This window comes from the organism of the source record quoted next, unplaced genomic scaffold (genome assembly GCF_019419815.1).
Source record: "Pyrus x bretschneideri cultivar Hongxiangsu unplaced genomic scaffold, Pyrus_bretschneideri_v1 Contig15, whole genome shotgun sequence".
In the NCBI taxonomy this organism is placed as follows: Eukaryota; Viridiplantae; Streptophyta; class Magnoliopsida; order Rosales; family Rosaceae; genus Pyrus; species Pyrus x bretschneideri.
Genome location: NW_025999446.1, coordinates 5,333,598 through 5,357,170, shown reverse-complemented (window position 1 = coordinate 5,357,170; position 23,573 = coordinate 5,333,598). Strand labels below are relative to the sequence as shown.

The 23,573-nt window shown below is 36.7% G+C and overlaps 1 protein-coding gene across 2 annotated transcripts; it reads right to left on the bottom strand.

Annotated features, from left to right (window-relative positions):
* Positions 1-19,487: 19,487 nt before the first annotated feature.
* On the bottom strand, positions 19,488-22,895 carry LOC103935036 (beta-glucosidase 12-like). 2 transcript variants are annotated; one of them, XM_048580447.1, is made up of 12 exons: positions 22,568-22,895; positions 22,374-22,443; positions 22,206-22,264; positions 22,012-22,087; positions 21,818-21,895; positions 21,424-21,511; positions 21,081-21,345; positions 20,860-20,975; positions 20,510-20,733; positions 20,320-20,357; positions 20,031-20,230; positions 19,488-19,913 (listed from the first exon to the last, which is right to left on the bottom strand). In XM_048580447.1, exons 1-12 carry the CDS (start codon positions 22,709-22,711, stop codon positions 19,739-19,741), a joined length of 1,533 nt encoding a protein of 510 aa, XP_048436404.1. In that variant the 5' UTR covers positions 22,712-22,895; the 3' UTR covers positions 19,488-19,738. The 2 variants fall into 2 exon arrangements, with proteins under 2 accessions (XP_048436404.1, XP_048436405.1); XM_048580448.1 differs by having other exon boundaries at positions 20,329-20,357; positions 22,568-22,890.
* Positions 22,896-23,573: the final 678 nt, after the last annotated feature.

Genomic DNA, 23,573 nt, shown 5'->3' with positions numbered 1-23,573 from the left:
TGGCCTATTTTCTGGAAGAAAATAATCACTACTATTATTGGTTCCACAACAAAATCAGAATTCGTTAACGACTAGCGCAGAGGCAAACGAGAGGTGAAGGATCCAACCTAAATAGTTAAGTTTCTGCTTAATGTTGTCAGTCATCTCCGGCATGTCAACGATTAAAAAGGAATCTATTGTGAATTTCAAAAGAATCAATGGCCGTCAAGTCACAGGGGCATACTCACAAGAGCAGAATCTGTTTGAGTTGGTCCAAAGGTGACAAGTGACGACTGTTCAATTCTAATATGGGCTTGGAATGGATAGCATATGCTTGGAGCAAAAGGAATGGACGAAATTGAAGACCTAAAGGAGGATTTGGAGTTACATCCTTTCCTAAACTAAGTAATAAAGCCTTAGGATATTTTCTGCCCAATATTTCCCACCATAGCAGCACCCTACATGCATTCACTCTTCATAATTCACTCACATGCTCTCCCATCATCATTCCACACCTCCATTGCAGCCACCAACCAACCTAGCTGTCACCCACATGCTCTCCCATCATCATTCCCTCTTTAACCCATTCAGCCACATCCATGCACTCTTCATGATGGCAGCCACCAACCAACCTAGCTGTCATATTCCCTCTTTAATCATTCATCCACCTATAAATAAACATCCATTGCAGCCACAAAACAACCATTCATTCATTCACCATTCACGCCAGAAATTCATCCCCTCTCTATAACACATCCATACTTCACCATTCTTCATATTTTCTGCCCAAAAATAAGCCTTGAAGTCCCCTACATCCATCCCTATCCTAAACACATCATTCTACACCATCCATAACCCCCAAAACCTATCCTTAGACCTTGTGCCGCAACAAAGAGGAGGAGAAGGGCCTAAACGTTCATACAATTCAAGTTTGAGTTGTTGGAATTTTTAGGTGTTTCTTTTCCTTGATTTCAATGTTTAATTTCAATTCTCTTTGTTTTGTGCGTATGAGGAACTAAACCCCCCCTTGGCTAGGGGGGATTCGAAATACATGTTTATGCTTGCAATATGATTTGATTACTTCCAATTGCGTTTCATAAGTTGTGAATTCAATTTACTTATCTATGTGAATTACATTGATTTGTGTGTGTTGGTTGAGAGCGCACGCTTAATTATCATGCATAAATTGGATGCTAGGATATAATGAAATTTCACCTAATCGTTATGGAATTATATTCACAAGTAGTAAAGGTTGATGATCTCAATCGCGTTAAGTAAATTCTTGGCATAAGTTTCATGCAATCATAGTAACAAGTGCTTCGTCCACGCTTATGGTTTTCATAGAACTTAATGATTCTTGCTTGTATCTCTATTATGCAATCATGTAGGGGACTTGTGGGGAATGTTTTGGGTTGTCGTATGCAATCATCCAATTCAATAACGTTAGGAAAATCTGAGGGTTAATTAGTGCAATTCACGGTTAATCTGGGGCGTTGAGAATTCATAGTTTATTGAAAAGCAATTAGAAATCGTTTTGTGTTCAAAGTATAACATGTGTGGAGATGAACCCCTTAGCTATTCCATCATCCATATTTTCATCAAATTCATATTTAGAATCTGCCCTTTATTACAATCTGTGCATTTAGTTTAATTTCGTCAAAACCTCAATCCCCCTTTACTTTAGTGTCCAATTTAGTTAGAAAGTGTCTTAGTTTGTGTTTTTAAGTGTTTTGATTCAATTTATTACACAAATTCGTCCAAATTCACCAAAGTGCTCAAAACTGCCCAGATTGTGTTTTTAAGGCAATTTTGAGTGTTTTGGGTGCTGTTTGAGTCTTTTGGTTTGTTTTAGTGTTTTAAGTGTTTAGTTTTGCATTCTTTGAGTCTAGTTTAGTGTTTTAAACTTTATTTTACGTTTTTGAGTCAGTTTCCAAGTGATTTTGCAATCCCTCCTAATTCCCGGTTAAGAACGATCCCTACTTATACTTATACTACAATTGTCACAAGAGGGTTTTAATTTGTGTGCGTATAATTATCACATCATTTTCTAGATAGCAACTGCAGAACCGAATACCATGAAGATAAAAAATATATACAGGAGTTGCTGCAGAACCTGTGACTAGAAGCTCAAAGAATTTGACAGTTGTTGCCGCAATTTGTCCGATCACAATCCTCGGATGTCAATGACTAACTGCTGTGGACATCTGTGCTACCCTTATGATTGGACAGAATTGTTAATGAATGCCAACTCAGAAGCCAATGCAATATGATCACTACCCCATTTCTGCAAAACCGTCCCCAAAAAAAATACCTCAGAAATGTCTCTCAAGTTCATTCATTCAACGAGGATTAATCAATGTCATTTATTATATACTGCTTCAGTGAAAAGTCTATTCTTAAGATCATAATTTAATTCATTCCCTTGCTTTCCCGAAAATAGTAAATAGATACCGTTCTCTGTTTAATATCAGTAGAAAACCCGTACCTTGGTTGGGAACCCTGAAGTCCACTGCATAGCTTGCTTCGGAATAGGAGCAAGCACCCTGACAGTCTGCAGACCTTCAGAACGCCTGATATTTAAAAAAGAAAATTATAAGAAGTAATAATAGGTCTCAACCTATTCCGCAGGCTCAGAATAAGAAAAATAAATGATCAGACAAGAGAGTGGTACACGAATTTTATTAAAACAGAGATGCAAAAGTGAGTTCTCGACTCTAAAAATCTGATAAGCAGAATAAGGTGACAGGAAATGCACAAGGAAAATCAGAACCATAGAAAATTTACCAGATGTAATCAACCTTGCCCAGGAATAATTTATTATAACTGGTCACCAGGGGCTCCCCACTTGATTCTCTGGCGCCGGAACCATCCTGCAAAGATGAAACCAAAAAGAGTAAACGCCCAATTTTCAGATCCTTACTGAATATTATCTCTGTGAATTTTATTTAGATTGCAGATCAAACAGCAATGCTCTAGATTACATTGGATAAGGATATTAGACAATATGACTACCGCAACTTCAGTATATGTGCTCTTAAACTTTAGAGGATGTTCTAAAAGAGTGTGTTCCGCATTGCCTGTGGCAGTTTCTATTTCCATAGGAGTCCATAGGGATGGATCATAATAGGTTCTCTCCGCATTGGGTGATGCCGAAAATGTTGAGTTGGGAGTAGCAGAAGTAAAATCAGATGGAAAGGCATCTTCCGTGTCGTGTAATATTGGCAACAGTCGCATTTTTGTACTAACTCCTTAGCATCTTGATGCATGGTAGGCCAGCAATAGCCTGCGTTAAGAGCCTTCTGTGCTAAGGATCGACCTCTAGAGTGATTTTCACAAACACCTTCATGGATTGAACTTAGAACTTTTAGGTCGTCGGGATGAGGTATACAACGGAGATGTGGTGCACTGTAGGATCTTCGGATGTGAATGCCGTTCCATATGTAGTAACGTGCCACCTTTATTTGGAGTTTTCTAAGCTCCAATCTTTTCGTGGGGAGTGTGCCATAAGTCTATAATGGAATCTTGCCAGTTCGGAGTTGTACTAACCTGTGACACCTCAGTTGCTGGCTCCGCTTCTATGCTTAGCTTGTCCAGATACTCCACCGGTATAAAGCGTTTGAGTTGGTGGTTGAGGGCAGAGTCAAGGCCGGCTAGCGCGTCCGTGTGGGCGTTATCTGCCCGTCGAACTTGAGTGAAGGTGTAAGCTTGAAACACCTCTAGCTGCTTTCGTACCTTCTCTAGGTATTGCTCCATCTTCGAATGTTTTTCCGTGTACTCCCCAGTAGTCTTGTTGGTGATTTGCTGGGAATCAGAATGAATTACGAGCTTTTTCACCGCCAAGTCTTTTGCCATTCGGAGGCCTGCTAGTAAGTCCTCATACTCTGCTTCGTTGTTGGATGTTTTAAAGCCTAGAGTGATTGCTTGCTCGAGCATTGAACCGTTTGGGGTAATAAGGCCCACACCTGCTTCTGAGCCTTTGTAGTTGGATGCACCATCAACATGCAAATGCCATAAGTCTCCATCGGGTGGAGCAAGAGCGGCTAAGGCATGCTCGGCTGCATCCAGGGTATCGTTAGGCTGCTTTGTTGCGTCGTCATTTGGCTCAGCCTCGTTGGGCTGGTTGAAGTGCACGAGCAGACCTTGCAGCCACAGGAAGGGCTGTAAGCCTCTGGGTCGTGGGTCTGAGGTAAGCCAGTAACAAAAACAGTTGGTTTTGAGGGCATGGGTAGCAGGCTCAGCAAAGGGCTGACCTAAATGTGTACGCAGCGAAGTCTAGCCAAAGGTTGGCTTCGGTTTTGGGCTAGGGCAAAGCAAGCCCAGCAGCGCAAGGGCTGCTGGCAAGCAGGTCGAAGGCATGATGCAAGCTTAGCAAGCAGACGAGCTTGCTGGAGACAGGCTGGGTCACACGCGGGCAAGGCCGAACAAGCAAAAATTTGTTGCAAGCGGATTGGGGCACGAAAAGACAAGGCCCAGCAGTAAAGGGCTGCTTGTTTTGGGCCAGATGCGCAAGGGGTAGGACCCAGCATGGCTGCTGAAGTGGGCTGGGGGCTGCAAGCCCGTGTTAAACCCTACTAGGATGAACCTAGGGTGTCCATGGATGCACAGCAAGCCTAAAAGGTTGCTGCCTTGGTAGTCCAAAAGTCAAACGATGTTGTCCCAATGCATGCTCGGCGCAGCTGGGCTACAGGCCAGCAAAAGGGCTCGGCTTAGTGGTGCCAGCAATCGCTACGGCTTATGCCACAAAAAAAAAAAAAATCCTTTTTTTTCTTTTTGACTTCTGGGGTTAAAACCTCAATTGCTTCTAATTTATTACGATGCTTTGACTCACAAATTCAACATAGCATAAATAATTGCGCAATGCATGGAATGTATATATAAGTTGACAAATATATGAAACATATACAATATATATCGGAAGGTAAATATAAATGGTGTTCATGCATCATGGAGAATGTTTTCATGCTTCACAATCGTTTCAAATATCTTACTTTATTTAAGCGTATCTGATTGGAAGAAAACAAATAAAACCCTTTAATTTTTTGGAGAAGAGCCTTATCCACAATCCTTCAGTTCTTTAGCTTCTAACGTGTTGTATTTCACCACATTGTGCATTTCTTTATAGCAGTATGGAGGGTTAATTCCTTACCCTAATAGGATTACAACTCTAATATGATAATATCTAACCCTAGAGAATCTTCTAAAGATATCTGAAATATACTAGGATTTAAACAATCATATTCCTATATTAAATATGACTGCAATAGATTTGTCAAATTAGATGGATTATTTAATGATTTAATTGATAAATGAGTTTTAAATAGGGGCATTGGTGGAAAGAGATTAAAGAAATTTAAAACACAAATAATGCATAAGTTATGGTGCAAGATAAGTCCACATGACATCTATTGAGTGGGAAATACAAATATGAGAAAGTAAGTAAAGAAAGTAACTAGCATTTTTCTTTTTGCACATAATTAATTTAATCAACACAATAATAATAAAATAAAATAGACAAATAAACAAATTGCCCACACGCCAAGAGGCTAGTATGTCATAAATTGAGAAAACCGAAAAGGTCAAGGAACCGCACTTTTACTATCTAAAAAATATTGAGTTAATTTTGCATTCAATTTAGGAGTTACGCTGCCAAAACTGTTTGATTTATTTGTCATTATTAATAGTGCTTAACATATATAAAGATCATTCCGAAGCTTTTATCTTAACAAAAGAAAAGAATCAACACACACACACACACACACACACATTAAAACGTCATGGGGTGTGGATCTATGGTGTTGCTTCGATCTCATTGAACTTGGTCAATCTTGCCAGAAAGCATTAGTGAATGAAGCTCTTCACAAATTTCATGCCAAAGTAAACAAAGATTATGCTTTGAAATTAAGTAACGAAATGTGGGATGATTGTGTTGAAAAAACAGATGCTTACCTGGGTTACCACTAATTCTATCATTGCCTATATAATAAGAATCTTGCAATGACATATTATTCTTTGGAGAAGAATAATTAATTGTGAATTAATTATGTACTGCATTCTGTATGAAGAAGGAAATAATTTGAAAGGGGTGTGCTATCCACATACTTCATTTTACTTCTCACACACTCTTTGATAATTTATGTCCGTTGATCTTCTTCAATTCATCTGATCTGATGACCGAAATTTAAAAAGGTGTGTGAGAAGTAAAATGGGGTGTGTGGATATCACACCCCATTTGAAATTAGTGATGAAATTAATGTAAGATTTTGGCCCGAGGACTACAATTTAATCCAAACATCTAACTCTATGCTTACTGTATATTTCACTTGCTTCTTTTAGATGGTGAGCACCCACTAAGTTAGGGTTTTGGGTCTTATATATGGTAACCTCACAGGTTATGCTCTTTCATTAGATCCTAACTTTCGTTCCATTTTCATTGCACCCTCTATTGGTGTTTCGTGTTTTCTTTAACACTCTTTCATACACATATTCAATATGTCCCACATTGAAAATTTTATGAAGTGAAATCTTCTTTATATTAAATAGTTCCAATACTTATTGCGTTAGAGAATAGGATTCTACATCGGTCATATGACAAAAAAAATATACAATTAATGTATGGAAGTTTTTCAGTATAATAATTTGACTAGTTCTTGATGTGGAAATTTGTTTCCCTTGTGACTCCATGGAGCTGCTGGTGCAGAGGTGCGTCGGGACAATATCTAGTAATAGGTGGTAAGTTGACAGTATCGACAATAATATATAATTAATGATGATGTTAGTGGTGGACCGTCTGGGGCCTAAAAAGTTCATCATATTTTATAGAAGGCTTTTGAATAATACCCCCACCTACTGAATTGCACATGTGATTAAGTGGAGGACAATACCGGTATGAAGATGATCAGTAGTGATCCACATGCACGATGTTGTGACTTAGCGACCAGCTGGCTACTTCTACAGTACTCAAATTTTCACACCTTTTCAAAGGTGGATTTGTGTCCTTTTGGTTTTAAACTTTTATACTCCGTATGTAACTCATTAAAGGCTTGAGAAATATATTATAGAAGTTTGAATATCAATTCAAAATAAAGAGACATGTTTCATATGAAGCGGTTCCTCTTAATCAAGTTGTATAAACCAAGTCATACCTGGTTTTGAATGGTTTCATTGCCAATTCGAAAACGATATGTAATCCTCTCTATATATAAGGACGAATTCTGCAGGATATAACAATATTTATATATAATAAATATATATCCAGGGGGATTCAAAATTGTTAAACTAATTTTAAGAACCATATCCACTAGAATAATGGATCATATGAAAATACGGATTGTAACAAGTTCTTTTAACTCATTCGATTTCTGTATCCTCCATTTATTTTCGAAAGACATTAAAACTCTAGAAGTCAAATTCTGCACCGTTATTAGCTTCTAGAAAACTTTTGTAGCTTTAGTCTCTTCCTTATCAATCGTTTTTTTGCGTTTGGTTCAACTTTGATAGTGCATAACATGTTGAACAACAGAATAAATCCAGACTTTATTATATTCACAAGACATATTTCGATTTTTCCTTTCACACAAATAACGAGAACACATTATACTTATACTAAAAACCTAAGTAAAAAACATTGTTCACCAATAGTGAATGGACTAAAGTGCCCTCCAATTCCTTTGTTATCAGCCATTTTTCCCATTCTTACATAACAAAAAGACAGCTTTGCCCTCCTAGCCCACGTGTCCATCATTGATGCACCTTTTGCTTCAACTTTTCCTCTTCTCGACTCTTATGCTTCAAGAATATGAAATTATGCTCTTAAACTATGAAGTCTCATTTCAAATTGTTAGAGTTAAAGATTTTATGTTAATGACATGAATCTCACTAATACTCTAGAATAGCTTGAGAAAACTGCCTCATACTTGAAGATGAAATTTGAGAAAGATCTTGGAAAAGCTCATTTATGCCTTGACTTGAAGTTCAAGCGTTGTTCTGATGGTATCTTGGTCCACTAGTCGGACTGCATCCCAAGGGTGTTACCTTTGAGTATACCTATGATCTTCCATACGCTATATGTAAATGAGACCCTTGAAGAAGTTATGAAATCCAAAGTTCTATATCTAAGCTCAACTTTACACTTTGTTGTACATAGCTCATTACGTTAAAGAGGAGATTCGTTGTTGATCTATTGTTAAAGATGCAGCACTGCGCCTACATTCAACCTTCCTATTAAAGACATATTCCCATTACTCTGAAGGTACTACAGATTTAGTCTTATCCCTATGCATACCGAGTGGATCCAACCCCCTTGGTTCTCAGAATGATGCTTGTCTTGTTTGTTATGGTGACTGATAGGATAAAAATAGGGATAAAAATAATTAAAAATACTTGCAAGAGAGCAAGGTAGTTGTAGTATAAACGGCTAAAGTAAGGTCGTTTTCCATAAGGATTGAATGAATAATTTGTATTTAAAACTAACTCCTAATTAATTATCTAAAACAAAGTTGGGAAAATGTTGATTTTGGAATTTAAAATAATAAAAATGAATTTTAAATTAAAACAATTAAAGAAATTAGCAAAATAAAGAAAAGGGTTATTATACAAAATGGTCCCTGAGATTTGAATGATCAATAGAAATGGTCCCCGAGATTGAAAATCAATAGAAATGGTCCCTGATATTGTCCACCATCCTTGATTTTGGTCTTTCTATTAAAAACGATTTTGGGCAATTTTCAAAGCTTTGTAACTCAATCGTTTCTTAACCAAATTCGACCCATAATATATCAAAATGAAGATAGGAAAGTGTAGAAAAAGATTATACCTATTTGGAAGCTCAATGGTTTCCGAAGATGACCGGAAAATAGCATGGAAGGTGACTGGTCTGCGGGAAAACTGGAAAACTCGCTGGAAACTAGGTAAACTTTTCCATAACTTCTTCAATACTGAACAAAATCGAATGATTCAAAAAAGAAACTAATACTTCTTGATGAGACAAAGAGAATGGTACTTTTTCGAAGGCTAACTCACCTTGGTTTGGTTGGACAACGGCTCGAAAGTGGCTAAGTGGCTAACCATTTTTGAGTTAGCCACTTTCAAGCAGTTTCCGGCCAAACCACAGCGAGTTAGCAGTAAATAAAGATACCATTCTCTTCGTCTTGTCGATGAGTATATTTTTGTTTTTGAATCACTCGATTTCGTTGAGTATTGAATAAGTTATGAACATTTAAAGTTTATCCAGTTTCCGGCAAGTTTTCCAGTTTTCCCCGGACCAGTCACCTTCCAGGCTATTTTCCAGCCATCTCCGGCAATCATTGGGCTTCCAAATACGTATAATCATGTTTTAAACTTTCTTATCTTCATTTTGATATATTATGGGTTGAATTTGGTTAAGAATCGATTGAGTTATGAAGCTTTGAAAATTGCCCAATGAGTTTTTAACGGAATGACCAAAATCATGGATGGTGGACAATCTCAGGGACCATTTCTATTGATTTTCAATCTCATGGACCATTTCTATTGATCATGCAAATCTCAGGGACCATTTTGTATAATAACCCAATTTAAACAAAAAGAAACGTTTTGAAAATCAAATTGTAAAAGCCTAGGGTTCCACCATCACCATAACAGTCTTATGTAATTTTACCAATTACTTATGAATTACACATGCAACTTTGAAGGTTAGGTTTTCCTAATGGATATTTTCCTCTTGATATTCCCTCAAGAATGTATATCTAACATGCGACCGTCTGTGATATTCAGAACAAATATGGACATGCAAGGCTCAATAAGTTTTGTGAAAACCCCTTGAAAAAACCATGCAACCCCTAAGATGTGATATTCATCCTAAGTGAAATTACAATCATTAACCACTAGAAACAATACTCAATCCTCCGGTGATATACCAACCAAATTACATCGGATTACTTATCTAAACATCCTAATGGTAGTTAAGCATTAAGATATAGAGACAGTTTAAACACAATGATCAATAATTCAAAGCAAGCATGCATAATATCATAAGCAATTGAATAAAGACTACATAATTATGCTAAGGCTCGGGGCCTCGCCCTAACAAACAAAACTAGTTACGAACAACCATAAACAAAATATTATTAAAAACAAGGATAGAAAACACCTTAAAAATAAACTTGAATTGTCAAAAGCGATTCTCCAAATTAGCGCATGCCTAAGTTCTCCTCCAATGGCTAAACAGCCTTATTTTTATTACTACAAAATAAAACCCTAGAGAAGGTCTTCGGATAAAACTAGGAAACAAAATTATAAATTAACTAGTAAAATTCGTCCAAAATCTACATAGTCACGTTTTGGACCAATATCTGTTCCAAAAATGGCCCAAAATGGATAGATTTAAAGCTTGGAATAATCTGAACACTTCTCCAGAAGGCCATGAACCCATCAGAGGTCATCTTGGGCTCCAAAAACCGCAATTAAGCCCAAAAAGTCACCTTCTAGTAATGCACACTGCTTATTTATTTCATCGCCAGAAAATAACCACTTGATGAAAAAATCTGAAACCTTGGTAACAACATGATACTCCTAAACGTCCTCCAATTAAAATCACTCCAAAAGTCATCCATTTGGTCACGTTTTACCCCAAAGCAAATCAAAAGTCCTACATTGGAAATATATAACAAAGTATCAAAATTCTACCAAAATGACCAATAAATTATTACTAAGAATAGGGTAAAATATATAGTAAAATATCAACTCATTAATGACACTAGTTACCTATAAAACCTGCACAAGGACATCTCCAAATGGTTAAGTCCTTACCGTTAAGGATAATGCAATATCTTGGTGGTCCACTATATAGACATTAGTTGTGAAATCTTCGAATCGTTCCAAGGCTCACCTCACTTCACTACGCCACACATGAGATATGGTTAGGAGCTCTTGTTAAGCATATACAAAGTACCTACTGTTTTGATCCATCATTGCGTCCCAACTACAAAGCATGAGGACTATGCCGTGTTTATCCACCCGACCAAGTCATGATACATCGAAAAAATGAAGCCAAGGAACATTGAGTCTACATCTACATCAACAAAGCATCAGGAGATTAAAGTCGAGCAATCTAATCCCAAGCAACATTGCTAACCTCTTCACACATCACTGCATAAGTCTACCTTCTAGAAGCTTGTTCGAGGAATTGATATACATAATTATCTTATATGCAATGCTTGTACTTCTCATTTGAAAGTTTTGTCAAACTCATGGGGAGTATCCAGAAGTATACATACTCACTTGATCTTAATGTATTCTTTTTCTCACGATTAGAAGCATTTTCCCACTGTTTTTTATTACCTAACTAGGTTTTGACTGGACACCCATCCTAGACTGATCATACCATTGTGAGCTTGCTACTTGCATCTAAAAGATGATAGTTTTGACTTAATGCAACTTCTCACGTTTCTCCTTGGTCTAAGGGTTTTTATCTAACCTTAGGTTTTACCATAGCGAGGTTTTGTGAGTTTTACCTTTTTATACGTTCTTCACTTAATTTGAGATTCATATTCGCTCATTGTACCAACAACTTCATCAACTGAAATTACTTCATCGTTGAAGACCTGATGTGCCATTTATTTGAGTATTTACACACTAAAGAAGGAGTGTTGCAGTCCTAATAGTTTAGAAATGTAATCATGTAAATCCTATATTATCTTGGGATATCTTTGTGAGATTTTACCATATATTTTCTTTATATATTATCCTATTATAGTTGTAATTTATTGGGGTATGGAATCTACATTTCCTACTACTATAAATAAAGACACAATGGGATGAGAAATCCCACTTTAGAATTCACCTAATTCTCTCCATGCTTACCGCACCCTCTTTCTCAACCTCTATAATTCATCGGTCAAATAGACTTACAACAACAATTAATCTTTTAAAGAGTTATTTCTATTTTTATCGTTGTTTTACACGTGGCAATGTGTAATTAGTGGGCAACACCACCAGTTAGGCTTATGAGTACGTACCCGTCACCCTAAAAAACTCTTCCCAATGAAGCATTGAGTTAATTTAGCATTCAATTTACGAGTTACAATTCAAAAACAGTTTTATTTATTTTATCATCCTCAAGAGTGTTCAACATATAAATAAATACTTCTTGTTTTTTAACCTCAGTCATCCCACAACTTTTATTCAAGCAAAATAAAAGCATTCACATATACACCAAAAGAAGAAGGAAAAATGGGAAGACTAAATAGTTCAACTATTGTTTTGATCCTCATTTTTGTGATTGAACAAGCAATGTTCATTCCAGGATTTGCAATCTTAGCATCTTCTCCGTCTAGTTCTGAGTTTTTGGAGGAATGTAGGAGACATTTTTCTCCCAGTTGTGAAAAAGAAGTATTTGATTATGTACTCGTTAAGCCAGTGCCTGTGGATCTAGATTGTTGCTTTGATCTCATTGACCTTGGTCAATCTTGTCAAAAAGCATTAGTGAATGAAGCGTTTCGCAAAATTCATGTCAAAGTCAACAATGAGGATGCTTCGAAATTAAGTAGAGAAATGTGGGATGGTTGTGTTAACGATACAGATGCTTACTTGGGTTACCACTAATTCGATCATGGCATATATAATAAGAATCTTGCAATGGTATATTATCCTTTAACCAAGAATAATTAATTATGAGTTAATTATGTACTACATTTTGTATGAAGAAGGAAATACTTTGAAATTAATGATGAAATGTAAGATTTTGGCCTCAGGACTACAATTTAATCCAAACATATATCTTTCTCTTTACTGTATATTTCACTTGCTTCTTTTACATGGTGAGCACTCACCAAGATCTTATTCTCGTTATTTAAAATTCTAACTTTCGTTCCATTTTCATTGCGCCCTCTCTATGTTTCGTGTTTTCTTTCACATTCTTTCAAACACCTATCCATCGTATCACTCAAATATACATGCTGAAACACATGTTAAAATCTTATGAAGTGAATCTTTCTCATATTGAATGGTTCCAATACTATTTTATTGGAGAATAAGATCTTATATCGATCATATGACAGGATGAGTAAATTAATGTAACAATGATCCCTCAACTTTAACCCAATTGGAGCAATGGTCCTTCAACTATAAATCCATTATCATTGGTCACTCAACTCATCAAAACATTCAACTATGGTCCTATTCATTAACTCTGTTAGAACTTCCATCAAAATGAGTCACGTGCCATGCACGTGAGGTTGAATCAAGGGGCAAATATGAAAAATCAAATAAGAAAAACTGTATCAATAGTCCCTCAACTTTAATCCAACTGGAGAAATGGTCCCTCAACTTTAATTTAACCCAATTGGAGTAATGGTCATTTCAACATAACTCATTTTGACAGAATTATGACGGAGTTGATGAAAAGGACCATAGTTATACGTTTTGATGAGTTAAGGGACTAATGGTAATAAATTTTTAGTTGAGAGACCAGGGACAATTGCTGCAATTTGGTTAAAGTTAAAGGACCATCGCTACAATTTACTCACACAATAATGTACGCTCAATAGTGGGAGTTTTTTTTTTTTCAGAATAATGGTTGGACAGGTTTTAGGTGTGGGAATTGGTTTTCCCTGTAACTCCATGAAGCCACTCATGAGGAGGTGTGTTGAAAACTTATCTAGCAATAGATGGTAAGTTGAGACATGAACTACGCTAGGCCTAAAAAGTTTATCATATTTTACCAAAGCCTTTTGAATAATACCCCCACCTACTTAATTACACTTGTAATTAAGTGTAATACCCTAAAAAATTTAAAATAAATGATTGTGGAAAATTTTTTTTCGGAAAGTGAAATGACGAAAATGTCCCTCGTTGACTAAACGTAATTATATGAGGACATATTTTATCCTCATATATTTTATCATATTTCTTGGCATATTTGGATAGAGCTCAATCTAATGAACGCGTAGGTGCAAACCGTTTGTGAAACGGAGTTATAACGAATGAGTTATTAACGAACGAAATTAGGGGCAAAAACAGTAATTTAATTATTTATCTGGAAGGCTCCAAATTTGTTGGAGTGTGGATATGGTGCCACGTCTGTAGCTGAGATGGAAAGAAGGGGAGAAAAAGGAGAGGGAGCTGCCAATCAGGAAAAGGGGGGGGGGTGGTAGAAGGGAGGACAAATGGGAAGAAAAGAAAAGGAGGGAAATAAAGGAAGGGAGAATGAGAGAACCGGCCAACCCGGTTTCTCCACCCGACCCGGTTCCTTGACCCGATCCTATCTTCTCTGTCCAACCTCCGTTCAAGGTGGACTTGGTGTTTATGGAAAGCTTTCATCGAGCCCAACGTCCCTATGGTGTTAGATTTCAAATTTCTAACCCAAACTTACAAATCGAAGCCACAAACCCACGGGTGATTCCGGTAGCTTTAACCTTTTTTCGGTGGCGCCGGCAAGCTTCCTCGTCGATGACCACCACCAAAAGACTCCTCTCAACCCCAGGAGCAAGGCCCAAGACTTGGATGAGGCGGCAAAGTTCGTTTTGGTGGCGAATCAACAACTACCCAAATCGAGGGTTCCGGTGGTTCGAGTGGTTTTCCGACCACTTCCCAGCTGAACTGGCCTTCGGCCTAGGTATAAAAGTTCTCCCCTTGTTGTGTTCTACAACCCTGTAAAATTTGGTAATTTTTAGAGTTTTTCGGAATTTTAGGTTTCCTTTTGCAGGAAATCGTCACGCGCGATGGTGCGTGGCCAATAAGCCGACGCTACCATTTTATGCGTATTTCGATATTCCAATTACGTATTTGGTATACATTTGAGGTACTTCGATTATTAACACGAATGTTAGATATTTCGGTTAATTGAGTATTATCGGAAATGGATTTAGAAATTGGAAATGTGAACTACGATTAGCTTGATCCCTTCATAGAGTACGTAGGCAGTCAAACAAGAAGGTTAGATGCAGCCATAAAATAACTGAGATTAATCTTTAACGAAAATTAGAAAGAAGAAAAGAGATTGGGTGTTTAGTTCAAAGATGGACCGGACCTTATGTTTTTGTTAAATAAGTTTAGCGATAAAATTTGTGAGGAATTAAGAATTTATTAAAGAGATTGTGATTAATGGTAGTAAGTAAACAAGATTTTAATTTGGCCTATCATCGGATTTAGCTTCCAAATAAGAATTTTCGGGACGTTACATTAAGTGTGTGGACAATACCAGTATGAATATCAATTTAAATTGAAGAAACATATTTCATATGAAGTGGTTCCCCTTAATCAAGTTGTATATGTTAACCATAAGTGATCAATTTGATAGTTCTTGAATATGATTCTTAGAGAGAGAAATAAAGGATTCGAAAATGGAGAGAGAAGAGGAAAATCTATTATCTTTGATATTTCTTAATGAATGTATTTTTAAGCAATGGAATCTAACAACCTTCACTACCCAACTCTACATATGAATGACAAGTATCACAATCTCTAACCATTGAATATACTCTAACATCCCCTCTCAGGATCCTGGTTGAGTAATCCAAGCATGAGATTGTTGCAGTGTGTTCGAAACAAGGGTGCACTGAGACCCTTGGTAAGTATATCTATAAACTGCTCTTGAGAAGACATAAGTTACACTTCAAGTTGCTTCTTGGAAATCCTTTCATGGATAAATGAACATCAGCTTCGGTATGCTTTGTTTTTTGGTGCTAAACAGGATTAAAAGATAGGGTAATCGAAGACAATTTATCACAAAATAACACATGATAAGAAATGACTGTGATCTGCATAAATGAAAGCAACTGTTGAATTCAACTAGTTTAGTTGAAGTAATGGCATTGCACGATATTCTGCCTTTGTGGAAGATCATGATACCATTTGTTGCTTCTTGGATGACTAGGAAATAGATTGGATCCCAAAAACACAACTAAACCTATTGTTGACCTACGATCAATTGGATCTCGGCCGAGTCAGCATCACTGAAAGCTTTTTATACCAAACCCCTTTTTGAATAAATAATACCATGATGCATTGTACCCTTCAAGTACCTAAGTTTGCGCTTGACAACAATATAGTGTGAAGCCATAAGATTTTGCATAAATTGCATATTTGGTGCATTGAAAAAGCAATATACGACCTTGAAAATGTGAGAATATTGAAGGGCACCTATAATGCTGCAAGATGCAGTGGGATTGTCATAGAGAGCCTCGTCATTCTTGAGAAGCTTATTGTATGGTAAATGAGGTGTATCATAACTTTTAGAATCAAACATCTCAATTTTGTGCAGCAAATCCTGCACAAACTTTGACTAGATAAGAACAACCCAGATTTGATTGAGGTGATCTGAATGCCAAGAAAATAGTGCAAGTCACCTAAGTTCTTTATATCAAACTCAGAGGTGAGAGAGTTAATAACATGATGAATGACATATGAAGAGCTCATTGTGATTATAATGTTATCCACATAGGGAACCAAAATCACAATATCACTACCAATCTTCTTCACAAATAAAGAAGAATCTAAATAAGTGGATTGAAAACCAATGTTATGTAGAAACGCGGTTCCATACTCTTGGGGCTTGTTTCAAGCCATATAAAGACTCATGAAGTTAGCAAACCAAATGTGGATTCTATGCATTCTGTGCATCTACAAAACTAAGAGGTTGAGACATGTACACTTCATATCCTACAACAAGCCATGCAAGAATGTATTTTTAACATCAAGTTGCCTCAATTATCATCCATGATGTGCACTAAAGCCAAAACCAACCTAACAGTAGTAGGTTTAACCACTGGACTGAATGTCTCTCCATAATCAAGCCCTGGTTCTTGATTGAAGCCTATTGCCACCAACAAAGCCTAGGCCTGACAATAATACCATCTGAGTTCTTCTTGATTTTAAAGATCCACTTACATCCAACTAAATTCTTCTGTGAAGGAAGAGAAACCAAAGACCATGTACCCTGAGAATGTAAAGCCCCAATTTCCTTTTGCATTGCTTTAAGTCAAACTAGAACCTTAAGTACACTCTTGTATGAAGTAGGTTCAACCAATGACAAATCCATAGTATCAGAATCAACTAGAACTGTCAATAAGGCCTTTTTCTTATTTATACTTGTCTGGCTTCTAGTCTGCATTAGATGCATGTTAAGTGGAGCAAAGGGAAGACCCACTTGAAGATTTTCAAGATCAAACAAAAGATCCACAGGGAGTAAGGAGGAGTCGTTTACAGTGCCAGTAATAGACTTTGAAGCAGCATGAGGTATAAGACTATGTGATGAATTACTAGAGGGTGAAGCAGCATGTATAGGTTGTAAACTAATGATAGATGGTGAACTTGATGAAGAATGTAAGAGTTGTTATGACACATATGGTAATGATGAAGACACTAGCAAATTGTCAAGAGTTGTGACTAATGGTGGTGGTAATACAACACTAGGAATAGAGTGAGCATAGAGTTATGTTGACTGTTTTATTAGACTAGAATAAGTGAACTCTAGTTCATTGAAAAAAACATGTCTAGAAATGTACACCTAGTGTTTAGAGACATCAAAATAAATATACTCTTTGTATTGAGACGCATAGCCAAGAAACACACATCTAGTTGCTTTAGCTTCCAGTTTAGAACTATTGTATGGTCTTAATAATAGAAAACATGGGCAACCAAATACCTTTAGATGTGATATAACAGGTAATTTTCCAAACAAGAGTTGAAATGGAGATTTGTGTTGTAAAAGTGAGGATGACATTCTATTTATAAGATACACAACTGTTTGACATGCAAAGGACCAAAATTGGGAAGGACGTTGAGCATATTCAGCAAGGTAACGGCAGTCTTAATGATGTGCCTATGTTTTCTCTCAATTAGGCCATTTTGTTCAGGGATATAGGGACATCACTTGTGATGTATAACTTCCTTGTCTTGCAAGAAAGTGTAATTTATGATTGACATATTCTCCACCTCCATTAGTTTGTAAACTTTTCACAAAAGTTGAGAATTGAGTTTGCACAAATGCACATAATGAAACAAATGAAGAAAAGAAGTCTGAATTATCAACAAGAGGGAATAACCAACAAAATCTAGTACACTCATCAATAAAAGTGACATAGTATTTAAAACCATCCATTGAATTACATGGTGTAGGATCTCAGAGGTCACTGTGGACAATTTCAAAAGGAACAATGGATTGATGAGACCTAGTTTGAAATGGTAGCTTAGTGAACTTTCCCTCTAAACAACTATTACACAGTGCAAGATTAACATCTTTAGCACAAGATATAGCAGCATTCCAAAGCATTAAAGAGAGAGAAGGGTTAGATGAATGATGCCAAACATCATGTTATTCTTGTTGAATGTTTATTTGTGGTCAAGCAAGTGAATGGATAGGATAGAGACCATTATTGCATAGTCCTTTGTACAAGATCCTCCCTGTGGCTTTGTCCTGGATCCAAAAACAATTGGCATACAAAATAAGCTAATAGTTATTGTCAAGACAAATCTTGTGAACTGACAGCAAGTTATAAAGTAATTGTGGGACATATAAAATTGAATTCAGTCTAATTGGATGAACTGAAGGTTTGATAATGTTGCTACCAGTGTGAGACACTTTCAAACCTTCACGATTGGCAGTTTGAACAGTTTCATTTGCAGGATATGGAGATGCCAAGGACATATTTTGAAGATTAGATGGTCCTCGTATGAGTGGAAGTATGCATTTCAATCATTTTACATTAATGGTGGTGCCCTAAGCAAGCACAAAATCGCTTGCTAACTTACTTTGAGGGTGGCTTCAAATCATAAGTTCATGAACCATGCTTCAAGACTTACAAAGTCAAAAGATACTATGCAAAGGGACTTTAAAGTACAGTGAGCAAAATACATTCACTGTGCAGAGGGACTTCAAAGTACAGCGAGCCAAGAACAAATATCAGATTCTTGCTCACAAAGATACAAACATACAAAAGCTTTTACAAAAAAGTGAAACAACACAAAACCAAAGAAAGGTTGCCTTCTTTCTCCAAATGGTGCAGCAACCTTTAGTAATAAATAGGAGTGTCAGCTACTATTCTCACACCCACATTCCATTTGCACAAAGAGCAGCTTTAAATATGAGCACCATAAAAGACCTAGCATATGCTCCACATAGGCCAACTAAGGAGGCACATCAGTTTGGGATTATGTCGATATAAAAAGGGTCAAGACACAATAGAATGGAGCCATCAAATCCAACATATTCAAGGTTCTTTAGCCTTTTTTGTTTTTTTTTTTTTAATTCTCATTAAAAATTAATAGAACAAGAAAACTAAAAGAATCAAGGAACCGCACTTGATTATTCTAGATTCCAACAGAATAATGCTATAGTCAAATTCAGTAGTTATTCAACTCTAGTTACGATCTTGATTTTCATGGTTGCAAAAGAAATATACCTTCTTCCTCTTGTTGGACGATTGAAGCTATTTGCTTTCGTAACTTTTCATAGAATATTAATTGAAATATTACAGAAACGAGTTAGCATCAATGGCTGCTCAACAAATTAAATGGCCTCACATACACCAAACTTGACTGGAATATTCTTGCTATAAATATCTTAACAATTCAATCCAAAAGTTACTTCATATAAAGTAATGCTGCGTTTATAAGACTTTAAAAAAGAAAGTAGCATGAATAGAATGGATGAAACACTGCAATTGTTTGTAAATAACAAACTGCAAGTTCTTAAGCAGTTTCAACATAAAAACGCCTATATATATGCTATTAGAGTCCAATGATCAGATAATGATTATTTTTATATTGGGCTTTCAATTTATTCCTAGGCATTATCATTCAGGAATTTCGGGAGCCACTTTGCCGACTCTTTGGGAATTCGAGTAAGGTTGTTGTTACGGTCCACGTAGTAAAGACCGAATTTTGGAACAAACCCTTGCCGAAACTCAAAATTATCGAGTAGGGACCAATGAAAGTATCCCTTCACATTCACACCATTCCTGCAAAAACATCAGTGACAAGTAAATAGATACTCTTTCCTCAAACTAGTAAACATGCACTCAACTCATGAAGTTGATCTAGATTAGTAATTTTTTGTCATGTAATAGATTACGTACTTCATTGCCATCTTGATTCGGTACAGATGCTGAAGAATATATTGGATTCTATGTGGATCCTTCAATGATTTATCAAGCTTGGCTTCGGTAATTCCATTCTCCGTAATATAAACTGTTGGGCTCTGGTAGTTTTGGTTCATGAACTCCAAAAGTTTCTGTAATCCTTGTGGATAAGAGTATATAAAGTCGATTCCTTGAGCCTGCAAGGGATGCAAATTTAGTTTTCCAGATATATTTGCTACAGTCCCGTAAAATAGTAAACTAGAGAAATATATTTTGACAGTCTCACTTTTCTTACTTTAGGGCCAATAAGGACTCGATCTTTATCTGCAACAATAAAAACATGGGCAACAATATCAGTACCACTTTCAACCTATCGATCATTTATACATGTACACACAAACACATGGACACACGCACAGAGACGCACAAAAGCACATACAGACCAGCCTTAGCAATAAGGTCATGTATAAGCTTACTTTCAGTCACAGCTCTAGCAAAAGTATCACTGCGGTAGGCGATTGGTGCACCAGGTTTTCTTGGTAGGTAGCGACCAAATCTTGAAGTATAGTAATTGACCCCAATGAAATCGAAGGATCCCTTCATAAGTTTTTTCTCTTCCACTGTGAAAGTCGGTATCCTTTGCTTGGCTAAGAGTCTCATAATTTTCGGGTAGGCTCCGTATACTAACGGTTCCATATACCTGATAAGGAGGAGTACAAATTCGTTTTATGGAAAATACGTTTTGTTGATTTCAAAAGAAAACAATAGGCAAGAATCACTGTACAAGCGGTACTTGTTCCAGCAATATATACTACTTCTTACTAACCACCCAATTTCAAAGTCCATTAGTCTCTTTGCCGCTGCCTTGTCTTCTATTGAATTAGAAAATGGCTCAACATACTGCCCGACCAGACTGATTCCGATTTGACCACCTTGATCTCCCTTCAAATAAGCAAAATAATAAATAAACATTAGTCAAGAGAAGAGTCTCATGGATTTGATGTTAATTCCAGAAGTCGACGGTAAATGAATCAGAGTGTGACTCACGAGAAACTTATCTCTGTAGAGGTTGACAACGGTAGCATGGGCAAGGAGAAGGTTATGGCTCACAGTGTATGGCTCAGTGCCGGAATTTCCGCCTGTACATGGAGGAGCATGTTCTTTCACAGGAACCGAGCACCTGGCTGGTGGACCAACTCCAAAGTCATAACCCAGCTTGGCCATAATCAGTGGCTCGTTGATTGTGATCCAATTTTTTACCCTATCGCCATACGTTTTAAAGCATAGCTCGCAGTAGTCCTTGAAATCAGCCCTGAAAATATGTGATATGGTAAACATGAGTGTCACAACTTTGAGAGATGAAAAGTATTTAGCATCAAAAGGTGCTTACACAAAAGAGCGGCTCAGGACTCCTCCGTACTTGTCCGTCAAGGCTTGTGGTGGGTCAAAGTGCAAGAGGGTCACAAAGGGTTGGATGCCTGTATTAAAATATAGAATTGACTTAATCGAACGATCAACATATAGGAGAATGACAATTGCTAATGGCATGTGGTCAGTTATTGATCATTGCTTTGTTATAACTACAATTTACAGAGCGTTAGAAAACTTGACGAACATCTTTCATCATGTGTATATTCTCCACAAAGCATATATATTATATCAAATATTGTTTCTTCAAGCTTAGGCTTCCTAAAACTTATTGAAAACTGAAGGCATATCACTGGTAATTAACACAAACTATGAAGATATACTGTCACTGTTCTTTGTAAAATTAAGTGTCTAACCATTCTTCAGTAATTCATCGATCACGTTGTTGTAGTGATCAAGGCCCTCTTGATTTATTCCACCATTCAAGCTTCCGTCTACATGTCCAGAATTGCAAACAAAATGCATTAGAGCTCAAGTAGCGCACATCAACATGTACATAGTCGTGTTTGCTATTAAAACTTAAAGCCATTATTTTCGTTAAAGTTCTTACTAGGAAGAATCCTGGTCCAGGCAATAGAAAATCTGTTGGCATCGACTCCAAGGTTCTTCATAGCCACCACATCTTCCTACAGTTACAATTGCTGGTTGTAAGCTATATGCCAAATAGAGAAGAAAAAAACACTTTTAACTTTTCTTTGGAGCTAGTAGCGAAGGGAACTTGATGATTAATATGTCTTCACTCACCTTGTATTGCCTATACGAATCGGTGGCAATAGACAGATTGGAGTGGTCTTGAATCCTCTCTGAAATGAAGGAAAATTAGAAAATAAATAGGTGGTAAACTATGACACATAGAAATAAGGGTATGTCAAAGAAACTAGAACAAACTAATAGTAAGTATATGTGACGCACCTGGAAACTTCTTAATGTAGTTATCCCACACACTTGGTCCTTTACGTGCGACATCTGTTGCTCCTTCGTACTACACCCAACTCATCATGGAGCATACATATTATTACATTATCAAATTTTGCAAAGAGAAATTAAAATACATATACATGGAAAAAGTGTGCAGCTAGTTAACTACAGTTTCACAAAAAAAAAACCTGCGGAGCATCAGTCGTGACTCCAAAAACAAAATCAGCTGGAAAGTCGGACCGGGTTACATCAACGGTGGATGAGTCAGCTGAGAAAGAGGCAATGACACATAAAATCACTAAAGTGGTAAACACGTTTGTTCGGGATCCCATAGATTGAACGGAGGAGACTAAGCAACTGAAGAAACTGATATGCAGAAGAAATGAAGAGAATAAACAGAAAGAGATGAAGAATAATAGCTTCTGATTACTTGAGAAAGTCCGTGAATATTACAAGCTGTATATAGTTGAAAAACAAAGCTTTGGCTCTAGCAACCTAACCGACTACACAAGACAGTGTGCATGTGATTTGTTTTAGGTTTTAACTTTAGGATTTGCTTTTTAACCCACAATATTGCTGCAATTAAGATTATGATTTAATGGAGTTCCCAGAATTGTAGCCCTAGCTACTTCATTGAGGCCAAGGGAATTTTACACCAATGGTTTGACAAGGACCAGCTCTCCCAGTAATTACAAAACGCCAAGAACAACTGCATAAAAGTCAACAAAGATAATTAAAGAGGGCGGTTCGGTTGTAGTTAATTACCCTAAACACTAGGAATTGCCAATCGTGGTGCGCTCGCATCCACCGCTCTTCCATCGTCTGGTGTTTTCTTTCATTCCCGCTATTTTATTTTGTTGTTCAATATTACATCAAGACATCGTAATTCAAATATCCAATCTACCACCGGTTATTTTATTTTCTTGTCCAATATACACCGCATATATTTTAATTATACATAAGCATTAAATTTGTGATGTGAATCTACATATACTGTATATCTTATCTTATTTTGTTGTTCAATATATATATATATTAACTATATGAGCATTAGAGCTATGATGAGAATCTGCATATAACCTGATTCACATCAAATTCATCTCGGAGCAAGTATTGATGCTGATAAAGTATTTCCATCTAGAAATAGGGTATTGTTCGTGACCAGGCATTTAATTAATCTGGAAGTAGGTTTTG